The 20,874-nt window shown below is 44.9% G+C and overlaps 1 protein-coding gene across 9 annotated transcripts in view; it reads left to right on the plus strand.

The window, feature by feature from the left end:
• The window catches only part of PPFIA1 (PPFI scaffold protein A1), a 91,035-nt gene that overhangs the window by 39,097 nt on the left and 31,064 nt on the right, over positions 1 to 20,874 (plus strand). For all 9 annotated transcript variants that reach the window (XM_088458243.1, XM_088458245.1, XM_088458244.1 and 6 more), the window contains exons 10-16: positions 2,664 to 2,747; positions 5,344 to 5,475; positions 7,065 to 7,127; positions 11,617 to 11,696; positions 13,179 to 13,329; positions 13,953 to 14,176; positions 17,529 to 17,763. In XM_088458243.1, coding sequence (XP_088314369.1) covers positions 2,664 to 2,747; positions 5,344 to 5,475; positions 7,065 to 7,127; positions 11,617 to 11,696; positions 13,179 to 13,329; positions 13,953 to 14,176; positions 17,529 to 17,763 — 969 coding nt within the window. The remainder of the gene's footprint in view (positions 1 to 2,663; positions 2,748 to 5,343; positions 5,476 to 7,064; positions 7,128 to 11,616; positions 11,697 to 13,178; positions 13,330 to 13,952; positions 14,177 to 17,528; positions 17,764 to 20,874) is intronic.

Raw genomic sequence — 20,874 nt, forward strand, 5'->3', positions numbered from 1 at the left:
TGCAATAACCAGGTTTTGTTTCACAAAACTGTTTAGTAGCAACCACATACCAAAGACCGGTTCCTCTCCTTTTAGCAGTGTATCATCATCCTATGTATTTTAGGCATGAACTGAGAATGCATCCAATGCCTTCCCCGGGAATACGTGAACTCGCTGAACTACTTTCTAGTAATTCATTAAGCACCAGTGTCTGCAGTGGGATTCTCTGTTGCCGCAGGCAATACCTGTGGTTTCTAGGATTTGGTACTCTGATATCTCAGGAATATCTGTTTGAGCTACAAAAATGGTTGTCTCCACGGAATGTGTGCGCTGTCACTTACTGTGGTGGGTCGGCGTGGAAACAGTAATAGTAGCGATAGGAGACACACAGCACGCAAACACACACGCACAGACACACACTGATTTGTAAACATAAGTGTAAATGAATATTTTGTATGGTTGTGGTATAGAAGATAGACAGTTAAAAGGTTGACAATGTCTAGATAGACACCAGATGTTAGACAGACAATAGGTCGACACAGTAAATGTCAGCAGGTATAACTGGTCGACATGGTTAAAAGGTCGACGTGAAAATGGTCGACTCGTGATTTTTTTTTATTGCTTTTTTTTCTAACCCTAATTTTCACCCTAACCCTCACCTTGGTGCCTGACCCTAACCATTCCTTCTAGTGCTTAACCCCCTTCCTCCTGGTGCCTACCTAACCCTAACCAATTGGGATAAGTCCCTAACCCTTAAGAAAAATAAAAAAGGGTCGACCATTTTCGTGTTGACCATGTGTACATGTCGACCTTCTCCCACATCGACATTTATTTTGTTGACCTATTGCCTGTCTAACATCTGGTGTTTATCTAGACATGGTCGACCTTTTAACGGTCTGTCTATAGTCTGGATACCGTTTTGTACGTGACAGAAGTAGATGCTGAACTGTAGTGACATTGCTTTCCCACATGCACAGCGACAGAATTGTTCTCCGGTGATCAAACCAATGTGGTGACCTACAGAAGTAATCCTTTGGTCCATCTTAAATTGTGTGCAACACACAGGGGCAGATTAATTTACTCGCAGTGTTTACCATGCGGGTAATGCTCCTCCGGGTTTAACGCCCAGGGCTTTTCAATGTTTCTGCATTTTCCATAATGCTCGGTAAACCATGGATTTTGCCAGAAACAATGGGCTACCCCACGCGTTCACTCCCAGAGGGTGCACTTAAAGCAGATTTTTGGTCTAATTGAATGTGTTCACCCCGCTGCTAATTGAATCTGCCCCACAGTAGCTATTGTATGAGGTTTAAAAAAAAAAAGAAAAGTGAAACCAGCACTAACCCTCTGTGTGTTAGCATCTTAAGAGTCAGCTTGTACTTTTCAAGTGAGATTGACCCCTCTTATAAAGCTTCACATAAGGGTCCTCTATTCACACATGTGAAAGTGATACAAATTTGTTCCTTTCAGCACTATCAGCCTTTGTAGATATTCTTCACGCTGGTGTTGTATGGGACACAAAGCTTATCGGCTGACTTTGGGCATATGTTTGACTGATCGCTTTTCTTTGTGATTCATGCCTCAGTTATGTCTTTTGGTTCTTAATGAATTGGTAGGCCAAGTATTGGGTGAGCCCATGGTTACAAGTTTCAAAAAGGGCAACATATATCTAAAAAAAAAATTGCGCTTTCTAAATGCAATTCTTACTGTATGGGGCAGCTTCAGTTGCCTTCAACAGCTCTCATTGTGCACTTATCTGCCAGTTCCGGAAGGCAGATTCTGTTCGCAACTCCACAGGCTACGAGCAGAATCTGTTTTCTACAGTTAACAACGGAAACCACTTGGACCCGCTCCGGCGGCTTCCGTGAAAAATCAACTCTTATGGTGATACTGCGCAGAAGATTCTTTTAAAGAGGATCCAACTCATTATGCGATTATAGGGAGGTATCTAATTTAGTCCCGAATACTGTTCAGGGCGCTAATGGATCCTCCCGGGTCTATCCAATTAGCCCCAAAGTGCCGCCCGACGCCGGCACTTATCATGGTTTTTTTTTTTTCGAGACCTGACGTGTCCCGAAAAAATAATTTTCACTGGAGCAAAGACGGAAACACATCATGGATCCTTTCTGTTTTCGACCGAAATTTCCTATTTCGGATGAATAAAAGAATAGGGAGAAAAAAAAACATAGTCAAAAAACGGGGATAATCTGCGAAAAATCCATTTTTTTCGCAGTTTGCCGCTAATCGGATGCCACCCCTTAATCTTCTATGTAGCCGACATAGAAAAGTAGTGTCACTAGCCTTGAACTATGTACAGAGAATAGGATTTTGTCGTTTCAGCGAACTTCACCAGCAATCATATATGTGTTTTTATTTTAGTCTAGTTATGTCCGACATATGCTTGTAGCTTCCCATTAATCATTGAAGCCCTGGGGCTGCAGATCCCACATATATCATACGCTCCTACCTCACAATGGCCTCATGTTCTCCCGATTTTTGAATGGTCAATCACAGCTAAGACATACAAGAGACATTGCTTCTGTACAACCTGCAATATATCACCGGTATCTGTGTAAATCTGTTTGTTATGATGTCTGTTAAGTACTTGGCTGTGCGGTGCTCTAGGTAACGGGGTATGTAATGTTGATATGACTTTCCGTATCCCTTTGTCCTTGTAACAACAGGCAGAGGAGAGACATGGCAATATTGAAGAGCGGTTACGTCAGATGGAATCGCGGCTGGAAGAGAAGAACCAAGAGCTACAGCGGGTAAGACCGTATCGATCAGATCTTCATAATTCGTTAATCAATGGAGTTTTGCAGATCTGCGTGGAAACTAGCAGTTTTCAGGAAGCACCGAGGCATAAAGTGTATATTACACAGGCAAAATCTGATAATAATGTTACTTGTTCTGTAGCAAGCTTCAGTTGATTTCTGCTTATCATTGCTCATTGTTCTGGAGAGATAAAAATGTATCAGCCACGCTTGGTCTACAAATACATCTGTGTTCCAGAACGCATTTTTTCTAAAATGATCGTGGATATAAATATCTATGCGGAAGTGTAAAAACAAGAACTTCAGGCAGCGCTTGTTGGAACAGACCACAGACCGATGTAAAAGCTACAATAAGTAATTAAACAATGACACGTAAAAGCACACAAAGTATTAATGGTAACATTACCTTAAGCTGCAAATATATAGCCTAGTAATAGATCAGCACCCATCTTAATTTGCTAGTTGCCTTTATCAAAAAAAATAAAAAATCAATAGATATTCTATAATTTCTACATATGAAAAAGAAATAGTACTAATTTAGGCGGGATGTGGTCAGAATGCCGACCGCTGGGATTCTGGTGGCTAGAATTCCCGACGCCGGAATCGCGACACTTGTGAGGATATCTGCACCGGCATCTTGACTGCTGGAATCCCGAAGGTCAGGGGTTAGGTTAGGTTTACTTGGGGGCATCAGCATTTTAACCTGGTCGGGATGCTGGCGTCTGGATTCTGTCCGCCAGGCTCCCGAGCACCGGCCCTACCCAACCCATTTTGACTGTTTGACTGTGTCCAATATCCAGCTGATGGTGCCCATACGGAGCTCACGTGTAGAGAAACCATATCCAAAAAGATTTGAACCATGTTTGTATCTAGGTCTACAATTGGGACTCTCTACCTTTTGGGATATTGGAGTCTATTCACTAAGCTATGTAGAGAGCTAAAGTACCAAGTCCAACCAATCCGCTCCTAACCGTCGGGTTACGGGCTGTTTGGAAAAATGACAGTTAGGAGCAAATTGGTTGGTACTTTATCTCTCTCCACTTTCTCTCTCTCTCCAAGGCTTAGTGAATAGACCCCTTTGTTTCCCAACAGTCTATACTATTGCTCCAATTTTTCTATGTATCAGTTATAGAATTTCTATGGAAATATGTATATTTTTTTCCTAAAGGCTACTGGCATATTTGATATTATGATACATATTTTTTGCTTAAGGAAATGTTACTGTTAAAACTTTGTGCTTTTATGTACAGATTTGAATGTTATATAATTGTATGTATGTAATTGTTTAGAAAAACTAATTTTGTAGCTTTTACATCGGTTTGTGTTCCGTTCCAACAAGCATTGCCTGAGATTCTTGTTTTTAGGTGATTGTAGGGTGGGCGATACCCCTTGTTCTGCGGGCAGCTGCTGTTGGACAGTAATCTGCCAATTTTTAGTTAACTCTGGTTGTGTGCGAATTTATTTTTATTTATGGCTAAAATGCAGTCAGGTAAATGGGTAATCTTGTAAGTAGTGGTTAAACCAGTCAAAATCCACAAGCAAAGGACAAATCTAATGGTCAGTTCGGTCCACATATCTCTTATGGCCATATGACTTATTAAGGAGGCGCTTACCAAGACCTAAACTTGGAAGTTGAAAAGTCCCTTTCAGTTTTATTTGGCCTCCTTAGTCCCATGAAAAACACGACCTCCAAACTACATGAACAATATTCTTTAAAATATTTGCCAACTAATGCAGTTTTGTTTTTTTGTTTTTTTTGGGGGGAGGGGGTTTATTTTCTATTTATTGAAACACCGTATGTAATGTATAAATAAAAATAGTGTTTGTTACTTTAGATAAATAAGTGAAGACTGAATAATGGACAAAATAGCTTCAAATTATTACAGTAATATTGTATTTAGCTGAATATAACTAATGGAATTATAGTACCTAACTGAGATAGTGGACCCAGTAATATTCCTAATTTTAATCTTGTCAAGAATGAGAGGTAGAAGTCGTGAGACGAGACCGAGAACCCAGCACACCCCCTTCAAAAATAAAACAATAGACCAACATAAATTTTTTTTTTGTTTTTTTTTTATAGTTGTTACTGTATTTATGTCCACAATCATTTTAGTACTCCTACAAGTCTTCAAAAAAGATTTAGCTCTATGGCTGGATCAACATGTATAACACTTATTTTATTGTTCATATAATGTAATTTATTCTGATCACTTACTCCTATGTCAGGTATATTTTGTGCTCCAATAAAAATGTTTTTATAACCTGGTGCCAATTATGTTTATTGTATCTGATTGGTATCTAAGAGTTCTGTAGTTATTATTTTTTCTTCTTATGTGATTTGTTCTTGAGAGGTGCTAGACTGGTCTCAAACGTAAGGTCCTCACATACCAGCGAGTGTCCTCCTCCCTTCAAAGCTGAGTAAATTTGACACTACAGATGCCTATTAGCAGTACTGCTAAAATTAGAGGTCTAAATGTGCACAAGGCTTATCTTAAGCAGCATCTGAAAACAACAGGGCTGTCCGAGCAACAGTCTTCACATAACCAGTAGACCTTTTACACTTATTTCTAAATCTTCCCAACACTAGGCCCGACAGAGAGAGAAGATGAACGAAGAACATAATAAGCGTCTGTCGGAAACTGTGGATAAACTTCTGTCCGAGTCGAACGAGCGGCTGCAGCTTCATCTGAAGGAGAGGATGGCGTCTTTAGAGGATAAGGTAACGTCAGTCTGTCTGGGCTGTTCCGACCTGAGTCGCTGGATGGAACATATGTTCTATGCTAATAGTTAGGGTTTAACCTTGTTCGTCATCTGTAGCACAATGCTATGTTAGGGGGTAGGTTAAAGGGTTTTTCCACCATTTACTTTGTTTAAATCTCCTACCTTGCCCACTTCATTACTTTGGTGGTGGTGGGGGGGGGGGTCACAAAATATTTCAAATCGCAGCCAACTTTCAATGACAGCCTCTCTGGAGAGGCCCGAATGATTAGGTGCACTGGGCGTATATAGACGGGCTGATGATGGTGATGTTTATTGATGTTGTCATCATAGCTTGTTTTGTACAACCAAATTGCAAATAGCATTCCAGAGAATATGGAATGTGTCACATTGATCTGTCTCATCAGAGCTTAGTCTAAATTCCCAAATCCACACACTGGGGGTCCGTTTTGTCTGAAGCCAATCAGCCTAACAGGAGCAACTAGCAAACACTGGTAGAACATAGAACCTGTGCGCAGAGAGGCAGCTTTGCTAACCATTGGTAGAATGTAAGCTCTCACGAGCAGGGACCTCTTCCTTCATGTGCTTCTCTTTACATTTTCTTCTACTCCTTACTCACCATAAGGGCATCTAACACGTGACTGCCAACTCCCGGCTGCTTATTGTGGGTGCTTTAATCGCTATTGCAGCAATGTATATAAATCCTGTCCTTGTCCTGCACTGTAATGTACTGTAAGTTACTTGTTTCTTGTTCACTCATTAGTTCTATGTACTACGTAAGGCGCTGCGGAACACTTGTGGCGTCATATAACTAAAGGATGATAATAATAATAACAAGAAATTAGTAAGAAAGGGTGCTACACACTGGATAAAACAAGCGTATTATCATGGCCAATGTAGAAGTCCATTCTGGATAAACACAACTTATGCAAATGAAGCACATTGGGTTTCTGCCATGTCCATCTCTTAGCACAGAAGTCGTGTTGCAGTAGAGATCAATGATCTCTATAGTGACAGATATTACAGCGGCTGACTGTGCAAAACTCGTATGGTTTTCCTCCGTGTGCCCAAGACCTTATCAACCATTCTTCATTGCTGGATTGTTTTAGGTCATGAGCAATGTTGTCCAGTTTGTGTACTATTTGTTATGTATAAGGCCCAGGGAATCATGTGGTCTGGCCCTCTGAGCTTTTTTCTGCTACCCTCATCTGGCTAGCAGGGTGCCCAGAATGGCACACAGCAGCCAGAATCTATGCAACAGCGCCGCCAGGAGCATCCTCAGGACCCTTTTGACGATACACTGCTGCCCTTACACCTCCCCGGAGCATCCTAAGGATGCTCTGGGTATTGCTGTAATCAACGGTGATTGTGGCCCGGCCCCGTGTGACGTCACATTGAGGGACCGTGGCCTACCATAGGCCCGTGAATGATGTGAGATATATATATATATATATAACATCTCAAAATGGCCCTCGACAGAAAAAAGGTTCCCCACCCCTGAGCTAAAGTGATCTTACGTGATATGTGCTGCAGTAGGATAAAAATATAGTCTTACGATGTAATGATCATTTCATTTTACTTTTTCCCTAGAATGCCCTTATTCGAGATGTAGAATCTGCAAAGAAGCTCATTGAAGAAATCCAACATGAGAAGGTCGGTGCTCTAAGAAATATGATTTATGGTCTAGCGACATTCACTAATTTATTATATCACCTAAGCCCCCCTTAATTAAAATTAAGAACCTTTGTAGCTAGGAGTAAAACAAAAGAGAGAGTAGGGGTAACTGTGTACTTGGATAAAATCATGCGGCAATACAAGGGGTGCAAATACGTTTATTATTTTTGCATGCACGGCAAATACTGGCTGCTTTTGCATGTAGCCCACAAATTCTGCAATTTAAATGATCACTTTGGACACACCGCTCTCTCAAATCAAAATCTCTCTGCACAGTTGAAATCTGCCCCACCTGCAAGTCAATATGGTTTTGCGAAGGTGCAAAGTTACCTGCTCTCTCTTGCTTTATTCCCACCCCAGAATCAGGCCCATACAGTAGTATCAGTTTCCAAAACACTTCGGAGCTTGGTGCATAGGGGTGAGACTGCAGTCACCTTTGAGAATAATGGGGGCTGCAGTGGCAGAGCTAATTAGCTTTTTGCAGGCGATATTGGTGAAATCACTTGGCTTTGACTACTGCTACAAAGCCCACATACTTAAAATGGTGCAGAAGATGCAATTTCCGCATAATTTTAGATAAAAAAAAGGGCTAGTTACTTATGTTCCCTTACCTCTGATCTGGGGGAAAAAATTCTCGCTAGCTTCAGATTAGCTTCCTCCTTATCGCTTGTTTTAGAGTTGTTCAGTTGTGGGACAGTGTCCAAATGTGCACACCTTGCTTAACCTTGGGACTGTAGTCTTTGCGGCACACATTTCCTGTTGTCTGGTACATTTAATGGTGTCAGGAAACTGCCATGTTCATTTTAAAACTGTAATTCTCATTAACTGTTGGAGGAAATTGTTATATGTTAGAGCCTACAAAATAACACAAATGGTACCTCTTCCTATTGATGATTAGACTTCAGGAGCATGATCATCCAAATAAACATATTTCACACCATGTAATGTTGATTTCCCATGATTACAATACACACGTGACTAAACCTCTGTGTATATCATAGGCAAACGCAGGGGGGGGGATTTCTGTCTGCCTGGAAACCCCCCTCCCCAGCCCACACAATGACAACAATAGAAATATTAATATAATAGACTTTTACTAGTGCTGCATGTTCTTCACAGTATCACAAATGAAATAATTAGCACCACCTGTGCAACTTTTAACATGTATCAGTCAGTAATAAATAACCTGTGCACCAACTAGGAGATCTGGAAAACATGCACTGTTAGGGATGTGCTGCTATAGAGCCCAATATGTACATATATGTCCAGGGCAGTGCTAGGTTATTCTGCTGCTCCCCCAGACTCCTGTACTTGCTCTAATACTCTGGAATGGTGCCCACATCTAAAATAAAAACATTCAGCTCATGCAGTATGTCCCTACTGCTGCATTTAATGGCTTACTGTGATTGCTGGAATTATGACGCACAATATACTTTGTATGACGCATATTAAAGCTGGTTAAGTGCTAATTCTACCCTCTTCATGGACTGGCCACACTCACTCTAAAATCAAGCATTTGGAAACCCCCCTCTAGAAGTCCTGCGTTTGCCACTGTATATAATCATTGTATAGACTCTTGCACATGTATTATGGTTATATTGGAAGATCAGCTATTCAGCAGTGCTTCATACTAATGAATGTCCAAGTGGTTACACCTTCCTGTCGGTTTTTAACAACAAAACAATAATATAAGTATAAACACAAAACAATAACCAAACCATCACACATTTGTTTCTATCCAATGCCAGAATATTCTAATGGTGAACTACATATGAAAAGAAAAAAAATTAGCAAAAAACTATAGGAGAAAATCATGTTGTATGACAAATATCTGAATGCATTCCCTTAGTACATCTCATTTAAAATGAGAACTGTGCGAATTCAGATGTCCCATCCGTATAACCGATAACAGTCAGGACAGGGCAAGCTGCCGATGCTCGGTCAGGGCAGGGCAAGCTGCCGATGCTCTGTCAAGGCAGGGCAAGCTGCCGATGCTCGGTCAGGACAGGGCAAGCTGCCGATGCTCGGTCAGGACAGGGCAAGCTGCCGATGCTCGGTCAGGACAGGGCAAGCTGCCGATGCTCGGTCAGGACAGGGCAAGCTGCCGATGCTCGGTCAGGACAGGGCAAGCTGCCGATGCTCGGTCAGGACAGGGCAAGCTGCCGATGCTCGGTCAGGACAGGGCAAGCTGCCGATGCTCGGTCAGGACAGGGCAAGCTGCCGATGCTCGGTCAGGACAGGGCAAGCTGCCGATGCTCGGTCAGGACAGGGCAAGCTGCCGATGCTCGGTCAGGACAGGGCAAGCTGCCGATGCTCGGTCAGGACAGGGCAAGCTGCCGATGCTCGGTCAGGACAGGGCAAGCTGCCGATGCTCGGTCAGGACAGGGCAAGCTGCCGATGCTCGGTCAGGACAGGGCAAGCTGCCGATGCTCGGTCAGGACAGGGCAAGCTGCCGATGCTCGGTCAGGACAGGGCAAGCTGCCGATGCTCGGTCAGGACAGGGCAAGCTGCCGATGCTCGGTCAGGACAGGGCAAGCTGCCGATGCTCGGTCAGGACAGGGCAAGCTGCCGATGCTCGGTCAGGACAGGGCAAGCTGCCGATGCTCGGTCAGGACAGGGCAAGCTGCCGATGCTCGGTCAGGACAGGGCAAGCTGCCGATGCTCGGTCAGGACAGGGCAAGCTGCCGATGCTCGGTCAGGACAGGGCAAGCTGCCGATGCTCGGTCAGGACAGGGCAAGCTGCCGATGCTCGGTCAGGACAGGGCAAGCTGCCGATGCTCGGTCAGGACAGGGCAAGCTGCCGATGCTCGGTCAGGACAGGGCAAGCTGCCGATGCTCGGTCAGGACAGGGCAAGCTGCCGATGCTCGGTCAGGACAGGGCAAGCTGCCGATGCTCGGTCAGGACAGGGCAAGCTGCCGATGCTCGGTCAGGACAGGGCAAGCTGCCGATGCTCGGTCAGGACAGGGCAAGCTGCCGATGCTCGGTCAGGACAGGGCAAGCTGCCGATGCTCGGTCAGGACAGGGCAAGCTGCCGATGCTCGGTCAGGACAGGGCAAGCTGCCGATGCTCGGTCAGGACAGGGCAAGCTGCCGATGCTCGGTCAGGACAGGGCAAGCTGCCGATGCTCGGTCAGGACAGGGCAAGCTGCCGATGCTCGGTCAGGACAGGGCAAGCTGCCGATGCTCGGTCAGGACAGGGCAAGCTGCCGATGCTCGGTCAGGACAGGGCAAGCTGCCGATGCTCGGTCAGGACAGGGCAAGCTGCCGATGCTCGGTCAGGACAGGGCAAGCTGCCGATGCTCGGTCAGGACAGGGCAAGCTGCCGATGCTCGGTCAGGACAGGGCAAGCTGCCGATGCTCGGTCAGGACAGGGCAAGCTGCCGATGCTCGGTCAGGACAGGGCAAGCTGCCGATGCTCGGTCAGGACAGGGCAAGCTGCCGATGCTCGGTCAGGACAGGGCAAGCTGCCGATGCTCGGTCAGGACAGGGCAAGCTGCCGATGCTCGGTCAGGACAGGGCAAGCTGCCGATGCTCGGTCAGGACAGGGCAAGCTGCCGATGCTCGGTCAGGACAGGGCAAGCTGCCGATGCTCGGTCAGGACAGGGCAAGCTGCCGATGCTCGGTCAGGACAGGGCAAGCTGCCGATGCTCGGTCAGGACAGGGCAAGCTGCCGATGCTCGGTCAGGACAGGGCAAGCTGCCGATGCTCGGTCAGGACAGGGCAAGCTGCCGATGCTCGGTCAGGACAGGGCAAGCTGCCGATGCTCGGTCAGGACAGGGCAAGCTGCCGATGCTCGGTCAGGACAGGGCAAGCTGCCGATGCTCGGTCAGGACAGGGCAAGCTGCCGATGCTCGGTCAGGACAGGGCAAGCTGCCGATGCTCGGTCAGGACAGGGCAAGCTGCCGATGCTCGGTCAGGACAGGGCAAGCTGCCGATGCTCGGTCAGGACAGGGCAAGCTGCCGATGCTCGGTCAGGACAGGGCAAGCTGCCGATGCTCGGTCAGGACAGGGCAAGCTGCCGATAGTCGCTAGTGGTATTGCACTTACAGAACATAAAGAAATTCAGGCATATCTCAGAAATCTTAACTAAGGGTTCTGAATATTCGTGGCTATATCCCCCCCAGCAATACACAAACTGATCAGTGATGGCAGAGGAGGAAAATGATGGGAGCACTTTCCTCGCTAGTGCTCCTCCCATTCGCGTCATAGAACTGTAAATATGTGGACCTACAAGGACTTTGGAAGGCAGTTGGGAGACCCTAACATGGGACTCCTTCCTCTCAAATCGCCAAAATAGCATAAAATGAGAAAACAGCACAATGTCCTGTTCCCATTTCCTATAGCGTGGCATTACAATACACTGCCTGTGTTTCCCACTACAGCATCAGAGGAACTAATGTGAGGATCTGTCTAATAACCCTGCAGCCCTCACCCTCATTCAGATGTGTTTTTTCTTCCTGTAAACCAGGAGCAGTTACTTGTTGAAATAGAAAACCTGAGATCAGAAAATGAGCAAGTCAGGATACGGGCAGCCTCCCTTCACCACAGGTACGACCGTAACAGTGTACTAACACAGAGCTGTTTATAAAGAAATGATTATTATCTCTAGCAAATGTAAGACATTATGAAACTATTTAGCAATGCGATGCGATGCACCCCCTCCGAACAACTGACAGAAGGTATCACCCAACACTTCACAAATGACCTTTCCGCACAAAGGCCAAACTCCTTTTTGGTTTTGGGTACAACCTCAAAAATAGTGATTTTAGTCTGCAGTGTGGAACAGTTGAATTAACTTCTTCCATACCAGAGGCCAGCAAGATTGGGATTGGAGAATTTCCATTGTGAAATGACACTGGTTCTAATGTGGTTCTTATAACTACAGTGCATAATAAATCAGCTATAAGGCTAATATACAGATGTGTCCACATACATCTTACCTCCGTGCTCTACAAGTCACGTTAAGAAGGGTCGGGTATGGGATCCCGGTGGTCAGAATACAGACAGCTGCATCCCAACAGAAGATAAGAAACCTAACACTAACCTCCCCCCTAGTGCCTAAACCTAACCTCCCCCTTCCTGCACCGTAACTTAACCCTCCCCCCTTAGTGCCTAACCCTCCCTTTAGTGACTAAACCTACCCCTCCCACTAACCCCCAATACTTAGCTTCAGGAAGCCAGCGGTCGGGATTCTGGAACTAGAATACCGATGCTGCCGGGATTTCGACGCCGGTATTTTGACCTTTGGCATCCCGCATGCTGACTACATCCCCGTTAAGAACAACGCACGAGCGCCATGCAATTCGGTAGCACTCCACTTCCTTTTGTTCGACTTTTTAGAATGATATTTGCACAGCGATGTGAATAGGATGGACAAGCAGCTTCTGCTGATTAAAACGATTTGCGGCATGCCTATATTCTGTGTGCGACTGCTGGTGTATCTGCATGCGAAATGCTACTTTATAGTGACACTGTAATGTAGCATTACGCATGCAGATACACCCGCAGTCACACCCAGAATATAGGCATGCCGCATATCGTTTTATTCAGCCAAAGCTACTTGTACGTCCTATTCGCATCGCTGTGCGAGTAAGGTGCTTTTGAAGGTAAAATTTGCACAAAAAGATGCTCTGCTCTACCGAGTTACGCCACGGCATGGAGCAAGTAGAAGGGCTGTTTAAAGTGCAAGGAGGTAACGTATATGGACACTTCTGTAAGTAATTATACGTGTTTAATACATTTATTTACGAAATTAACAATTTGCCAACCTACTGGTATTTAGGATGTGTAAAAGTATTGTATCCTTAAAATTGTAATAAGAAAAAAGTCCCATATTCTCTCTAAAGAAAATAAATGTTTCTGTAGTCATTCTGAAGTCTCTTTGAACAGGATCATAGTCCAATTTTATTTTATTTTTTTAAACTTCTGACTAAAGGGAGATTGTACTACTTTAAAGGGAGATATCTACTTTAACGACCTATGGGGCTAGAGATGAATTATGTTACATTCTTTCTGTACGTCCTTGTGCAGTCGACCTCACCTAGGCAGCGTGCCAGACTTCCGATATGCCCTCGCTCCTTCGTCAATGTCTGATGGCCACAACGACTCTTACAGTTCTTCGCTGGTTTTGCGCAGGCCTCAGAAAGGACGACTGGTTGCCTTGCGCGATGAGCCCTCTAAGGTATGTGATTTCTGTTTCACACTCCATATAGCGTTATAGACAAAATAGCCTACACACAAGAAGAACCCTAGCTAAAGCGGTATGGGGCAATCCTTCAGTTGCTGAACATTTTATTCCAAAACTACTAGGATGCAAGCTTGCGATTTCATGGCCCCAATGAGCCGCTGCCGTGGCGTTTGCCGAATGCTTAGCTCTAGCCCCATTCCCAAAATGAGGGACCTTTGCAAGATCACCCTTTTTTCCATTGACTCAAAATCCTACTGTTCTTGTCAAACTGATTCAAAGCATAGACTTGTCAATAAGGGTGCTTGCGTATCCTTTCACTTACCTGTAACTTTGTGGTCAGTTAGCTTTAAGTAAGTTTTAGCAGGATTGAATAATGCATGGTTCCCGTCCTGTGTGCCTGAGCCCCTACAGTGATTATGTTGTCGTGACCGCTGGGGAATTACTTTTATCTAAAATGTTTGTTTTGTCTCTTTCTGCTTTTTCTCTCTGGATCTGCGCTCTCAGCACGTAAGTGTCTTTTCCGCTCTCTATTTGCCCTGCTTGTTTTCTCTGCTTTATCCTGATCTCGTCAAGAAACTGCCGCACAGGGAGTAGTAACTTGTTCTCTGTAATCGCAGGTACAAACTCTCAATGAGCAGGACTGGGAGCGAGCCCAGCAGGCCAGCGTACTGGCTAATGTAGCCCAAGCCTTTGAGAGTGACGTGGATGTATCGGACATGGAGGATGACAGAGACACCATTTTCAGCTCCGTGGATCTCCTTTCCCCGTGCGGCCAGGCGGATGCTCAGACCCTCGCCGTCATGTTGCAGGAGCAGTTGGACGCAATCAATAAGGAAATCAGGTACGCTCCATAGCCGATGCTGTGCAACCGACATTCTATAGAAGATTTACAATCTCCCAGTATTCTTAGCAGGTAGAAAGTCGCTGCAGTTATAAACGATTGTAGCTGTACTTTGGACAATATCGGCTACGTTACAACAGTATTTCTGATCAAAATTCAGCATGAGCGTTTCAATAGCACTAGTATTTTTTGTTAATTTTTTAAATCTGGTTTATTTAGACTGTTTTCAAGTGTACGTAGAAAACCGAGAATAGGTAACCTTTCCCAACCCAGAACCCACCCCCCAAGTTGCAAGGTAAAACCATTTCAGTATAAAATAGAATACTGCCTTCACTATAAATGCACAGTATAAAGAACAATTAAAAAAAACAAAAAAAAAAACAGTTTGTCTCAATCTGCACATAATACTAATAGGTGCGTTAGTGTATACGCCGATCAGCCAGAACATTAAAACCGCTGACCTATAAAGTGCATAACGTTGATTATCCTCGTTACAATGGCACCTATCAAAGGGTGGAATGTATTAGGGAGCAAGTGAACACTCAGTTCTTGAAGTCCAAAACGGCAGCTTTTGTGGGATGTTCCTGGTATGCAGTGATTAGTATCTACCAAAAGTGGTCCAAGGAAGGACAACCAGTGAGCTGTTAAAAGGGTCATGTGCGACCAAGTCTCATTGATGTACGTGGAGAGTGAAGGCTAGCCCGTCTGGTCCTATCCCACAGAAGAGCTACTGTAGCTCAAATTTCTGAAAAAGTTTATACTGTCTATGATAGACTGGTGTCGTAACACACAGTGCCGCTGACCGGTCAGAGTGCTCTTGTTGACCACTGCCAAAAGCGCCTACATTGGGGAGGTGAGCATCAGAACTGGACTATGGAGCAATGGAAGAAAGTGGCCTGGTCTGATGAATCGCTTTTTCTTCAATATCTTGTGGACAACCGGGTGCGTGTGCGTTGTTTTCATGGGAAGATGATGGCACCAGGATGCACTATGGGAAGAAGGCAAGCCGGCGGAGGCAGTGTGATTCTCTGGGCATTGATCTGCTTGGAAACCTTGGGTCCTGGCATTGATGTGGATGTTACTTTGACACGACCACCTACCTAAACATTGTCGCAGACCAATTACACACCCCTCATGGCAACGGTATTCCCTGAATGTAGTGGCCTCTTTCAGCACGGTAATGCCACCTACCACACTGCAAATATTATTCAGGAATGGATTGAGGAACATGACAACATGTTCAAGGTGTGGACTTTGGGCTCCAAATTCCCCAGATCTCATTCTGATCAAACATCTGCAGTGTTCTACTTGGGATCAAATTCACAAGGGCTTCACCCGGCTTTTTGCACTATACTGCTCTAAGGGTCTGACGGCTAACGTAAGATTTGCGCTGCACTTAAGGCACTGAACAGAGATCCCTCCCCCCGTCTGAGGCAGGACGCAGTTTGGCAGCGGGAACAGGGCAGACATGCACTGTGTCTTAGCGTGCAGTACTGCAGTCCAGATTTATGCAGTTGGATGATGGTTTTTAGTACTGCGCATGTGTCTCGATGGTTGACTGACGTCATAGTGAATATTTGGACACAGAGTGGTTGATAGTCATTTTCCGTTTATGGGAGGTAACGGGGGAGTGGCTAGTCAAAAGCGGGCATGTTGCGAGCGTTTTGTGGGCATGTTGCAGCCAGTGACTGCGTCTTTGTAGGCGGTCTCACTGGCCCCGGCAGCTTAGTACCGATGTACATTCTGAGCAGTGATCGTGTTGGTCAGAGTTCGATGGAGCGACCAATGGTGCGTTTTTGTGCACAAGCGGCGGATTAGAGGCGTAGCAGGTGGGCGTCTCTGTACAAATTACAGTTGCTGCGGTATTGGCGTAACGTCTCAGTATCGCTGCATACACAGATGCAACTGGTTTATCGTCCGCCTCTGTATGTATCAGGCTCTGTCTCTCACATAATTGCGTCCAGCAATGCACACTGTGCGTCCAGCCCGCACGTGGGCAAGATCTGTAAGAGTCTTCAAAAATGATTTGAATTGTTTAATTTAAAATTGTTCATTTCAAATCAATATAAGTATATTATATATTTTTCATTGTTGCGACATGTTTAACTGCCCCCACCCGGCTACTTTTTACTGGCACCCATCTGGCACAATTTTCTGGGGAGAACCCTGATCTGTAGGACGTGCTGGAAAAACAAGCTCGAGCCATGGAGGCCCAACCTCGCATGTTACAGGACAATACAGGATCTGCTGCTAAAGTCTTGGTGCCAGATACCACAGGACACCTTCAGAGGACTTGTGGAGTCCATGCCTCGATGGGTCACAGCTGTTTAGGTGGCACGAGGGGAACCTACACAATATTAGGCAGGTGGTTCTAATGTTCTGGCTGGTCTATGTATATACAGGCTTGCTGTAACACATACTGCTTAGGAATTTGGATAGAAGTGTGATTTTTAGCCAAATTCATCCGGCCAGTCGCTGTCAGAGGAACAAAATCAGACCTATACGTGCCGTATAGAAAAAAAACACAAAGTGCGCTGTCAAATGATTTCAATATCGGCCGTATCTGTGGCAGCTCACTAGAGGGTTCTGTACCCCACAGTTAAAAGCTATATTTGAACACTCTACTTTATTATACTATATGTGCCGTGACCCAATTACCGAGATATCTAAATTTAGCAGTTCCCTGCACGGATGACAAAAGGACCCCAGCAGGAGGAGAAGGATCAGGGAAGGGAGGAATAGAGGACTTCCCCCAGTCAATATGTAAATTACAGAAACAACTGTCCACTCTGTTCACTTTTATGTGTGCTTAGTTAGGGTTCAAGCACCTATTGAATTAAGTTTTCAAAACCAGTTACACATAGACTTGGAGGAGATGAAGTTTATGGGGCAAAGACACATAGCCAATCCAAGTGTTCTCATTAACATCATCACTAGGCGTGTGTTGTAAGCATGTTCCTGTGAAGCTGTCTCTATAGTGTGCGAGACCGTGGCAATGTGTTGCCTAAGTAGCTAAACATTAACAACAATACACAGTAGTCATGTGAGGCCCCTATAGCAAGAACACCTATATATCAGATATAGATCATACACATAGGTTGTTTATGATCATCGAGGGAGCTGTTTCGTTTTGCGAATGGATGGGTTTTAAAATTAAATAGAGTATGTCCAGCTTGATGTGTTTCGCCAACATGGAATATCGCTCATTCACAGAAATTTTGTATTGTATTATATGTTGTGAACGTTACTGGGAAATCAAGATCAGTCTTGTTAGTGGTTGCTCTGTAACAAAGCCTTGAAGCCTCCAGTAATGACTTCATGGGCATTGAGCGCAATCTTGTTCTTCTCACAGATTGATACAAGAGGAGAAGGAGAACACAGAGCAGAGAGCGGAGGAGATCGAGTCTCGAGTGGGCAGTGGAAGTTTAGATAACATTGGCCGCTTCAGGTCTATGACCTCTATCCCCCCCTCATTTACCGGATCTTCCCTGGCTGGATCCTCCCCACCTGGTAGCGGCTGCTCTACGCCCAGAAGAATCCCTCATAGCCCAGCTCGGGAAGTGGACAGGCTAGGTGTCATGACCTTGGTGAGTATTGAGCCTACAATAAATAAGTACTAGGGGGCACATGGTGCTCTATTTATGGAGAGAGTGGGGCTTTGTGGGGAGAGGGTATTGACTAGAACTTCCACTAAGAGAGGCAAAGTGACTGTGGTGGTTGGGGGTTTGGTGTAGAGCCGAGCTGAATGGACACCGGTATATGGGACAAGACCATGTTGGTTTGCAGAATGGGGAAATTCTCAGATTCCCTTTACACTTATATGCATATTGATGTGTGCTTGGTAATTGTTCACATATCGTAGTGTTATGTTTGTATGCTGTGTTCATTCAGTGTCCACTTTATCCATTCTATGTTCTTTGTGTATCACTTACATTGTCTGTCTTTAATTTACTACTATGCAGAATACACTTCAAGGACCATTTGACCTAAATACAAGCTGCAGTACATGAAAGTATTACTAATAGCTTAAAACTAGAAGCCCAGACATTTCATAAACTTAAAGAACTCCACCCTGACCATAAATTATACAAATGACACAAGAGCGTTTAGATAGATTACGGGGAAGCTTATATCCGTTGCTCGCTAGACTTCCTGTCAGTTCATAGAGGATCTTCAAGGGCTCAGTTCAAGTGTTAAGTTATTTGGTTCCAAGGCTACGTACAGTATTATGTATCTTAAGAACTTTTTAGTTTTTTTCAAAATATATATAATACTTTGGCAGCGAAAAAGCCTCTGTCAGGAATTGTACATCAGATGGAAATCCAAAATTTATTTTATTAATCCATGGATATTTTGCACTTAAAAAGGTAAAGTGATGTCTGAAGAGTAACTGTGCAATTTTGTTATTTGTTTGAATTTCTCAAATACACCCATCAGGGGCCCAATAAACGGGATGTAGTCGGCATCCTGGTGTGCTGGATGCCGACTGTCTTAAATACCAGCACAGAACTTCCCGACAGTGTCGGAATCCCGTCCCCAGTAACTAGACCGCCGGCATCCCGAAGGTACGGATCGGCAGTTAGGGGAGGGTTAGGGTTAGGCACTAGGGGGAGGGTTAGGCATCGGGGAGGGTTAGGTTTAGGGTGGGGGAAGTGGGAGGTTAGGCTTAGGCATTGGGTTAGGTTTAGGTACCGGGGAGGGGGGGGTTAGGGTTTGTGCTAGCATACTTACCTACGGGTGTCGGGATTCTGACTGTCGGTAATCTGACCAGCGGTATCCCGATTGCTGGCAATCCATACCCGACCCCAATAAACAATCCATAACATTTTTTTGGACATGCTCTTGGTACATAATACTTTCATCCTGGTCCATTGGGCACGGAGGCTGCAGTCCCCTCTGGGGGGGATATCTTCAGGAGGTATAAAGCCATTCCGAACAAGCTGAATGTGATCAGCAATGACAGGAAATGTATTGGAGGTTTATATCGCCAGAGGATCTGATTGGAAACTGCTCCATCGTAGCATGGGAAGGGCCTTAAAAAAGCAAAAAAAAAAAAACAGTTGCCTGCTAATACCAGAATACCAGAGGTATTAGAGAATATTGGCCTCTGACCAGTAGTGATATCGCGTTACCAAGAGCTTTAAGCATTTTGTAGGGGTAGATATATTAGGAATATATTGCTAAATAGGGTCTATTACCATCATACAGTAAGAACATGGATTAATTGGAACAACCAGTATGTGGGGCATGCTAAAGGTGTGGAGTAATGACCTAAGTCATCACATTCTGTCATCCAACTAGACATTGTTCCATTCAACCGAGAGTCAGCTGTACTAGTGATCACACCATGCATATGCTACTGTTTCCTTGTTGACTGTATAACATTGGTGAGACTGAGCAAACTGCTATGGCTGACCACCATTCATCACCTACACCAGGTGTAGGCAACCAGTAGCACTCCAGCAAAACTGGCAGGGCTTGCTGGGAAGTCTAGTCCCATAGCAGCTGAAGTACCACAGGTTGCCTACCCTTGACCCAGACTGTTAGTATGTCTCGAGGACCAAGTTTGAGGAGCACTGATTTAGATGAGAAGATCAGACCTAGGGAAGCCTATTCGATCTTCAAACTGGACAATATTACCCCCAAGAGTTGAGTTGAGGTCTCCATTGGAGCAATTTTAACATTGTTTATTTTTAAATTTCTTATTTGAAATTTGTTTTCTTCTTATCTTTTTAAACTACAATAAACATAAATGTACTGAAAACCATGATAAAACTTCTTGAGATCCATAAAATTGTACCTAGCCTTGAACCCCATCTTGCAGTGTGGTCTTGACCCAGGACTGGTTCTCTGTTCTCTGACGGTACAGGTCTCCACACGTTGTCCTTTTTCCAAGGGCTTATTTCAAATGAGCGGCACTAGAGGACTTTTCCTTAGGCACCTCCTTATCGTCTGCTCATGTAGCCTTGGAATTTAACCTATTCCTTTGGGTTCTGGAAGACGCCACAGTTTACAATTTAAAGCTTGGCTGATTGCAATTAGTGGGAGGACCTTTCCTAAATTCTTGTATCTCATCAGGGTATATTGGTGTTACTCTCTGTTCTGGACGCAATGACCAAAGTAAACTCTTCATACCACCTTTATCGGGACAAAATCCATCTTCTTTTGACCGGCTTTGCTTTGGGTTGTTTCGCCTTGTACAGCTATGCTTGAGTCCAGATGGTTACATCAAATAGACTGAAGTACTAATTAGGTCACCTGTGCTCAGGCAGGGATAGCCTTAAAACGTGAACTGTAATGGCAAAGTTTGGGAACCAGCATGATCTATCAAAATCTTGTATGTCGTTGTATGCTGGAGCGTGCAATTGTGCATACACATTAGACGATATGCACGATTTGTCGTTCCGATATGGCAAATCGTGCTAATATTGTTCTAATGCAGTGGTGTCAAACTCGGGCCCTTCAACTTTTGTGGGACTACATATCCCAGCATGCCCTGCCACAGGTCTAGCATACCCTAATAGCAAAACTGTGGCACTGCATGCTGGGATATGTAGTTCCACTGCAGCTGGAGGGCCCGAGTTTGACACCACTGTTCTAATGTGCACCCGACCTTAGTCTACGGCCTCAACTTGGATTCAATTTTGTTAACTCCTTCCAATCTCCTAGTAGTAGGTCCTATACTGACTGTTCATGTG

This window comes from Taudactylus pleione, unplaced genomic scaffold (genome assembly GCF_031769625.1).
Source record: "Taudactylus pleione unplaced genomic scaffold, aTauple2 ptg000820l, whole genome shotgun sequence".
Taxonomy (NCBI): Eukaryota; Metazoa; Chordata; class Amphibia; order Anura; family Myobatrachidae; genus Taudactylus; species Taudactylus pleione.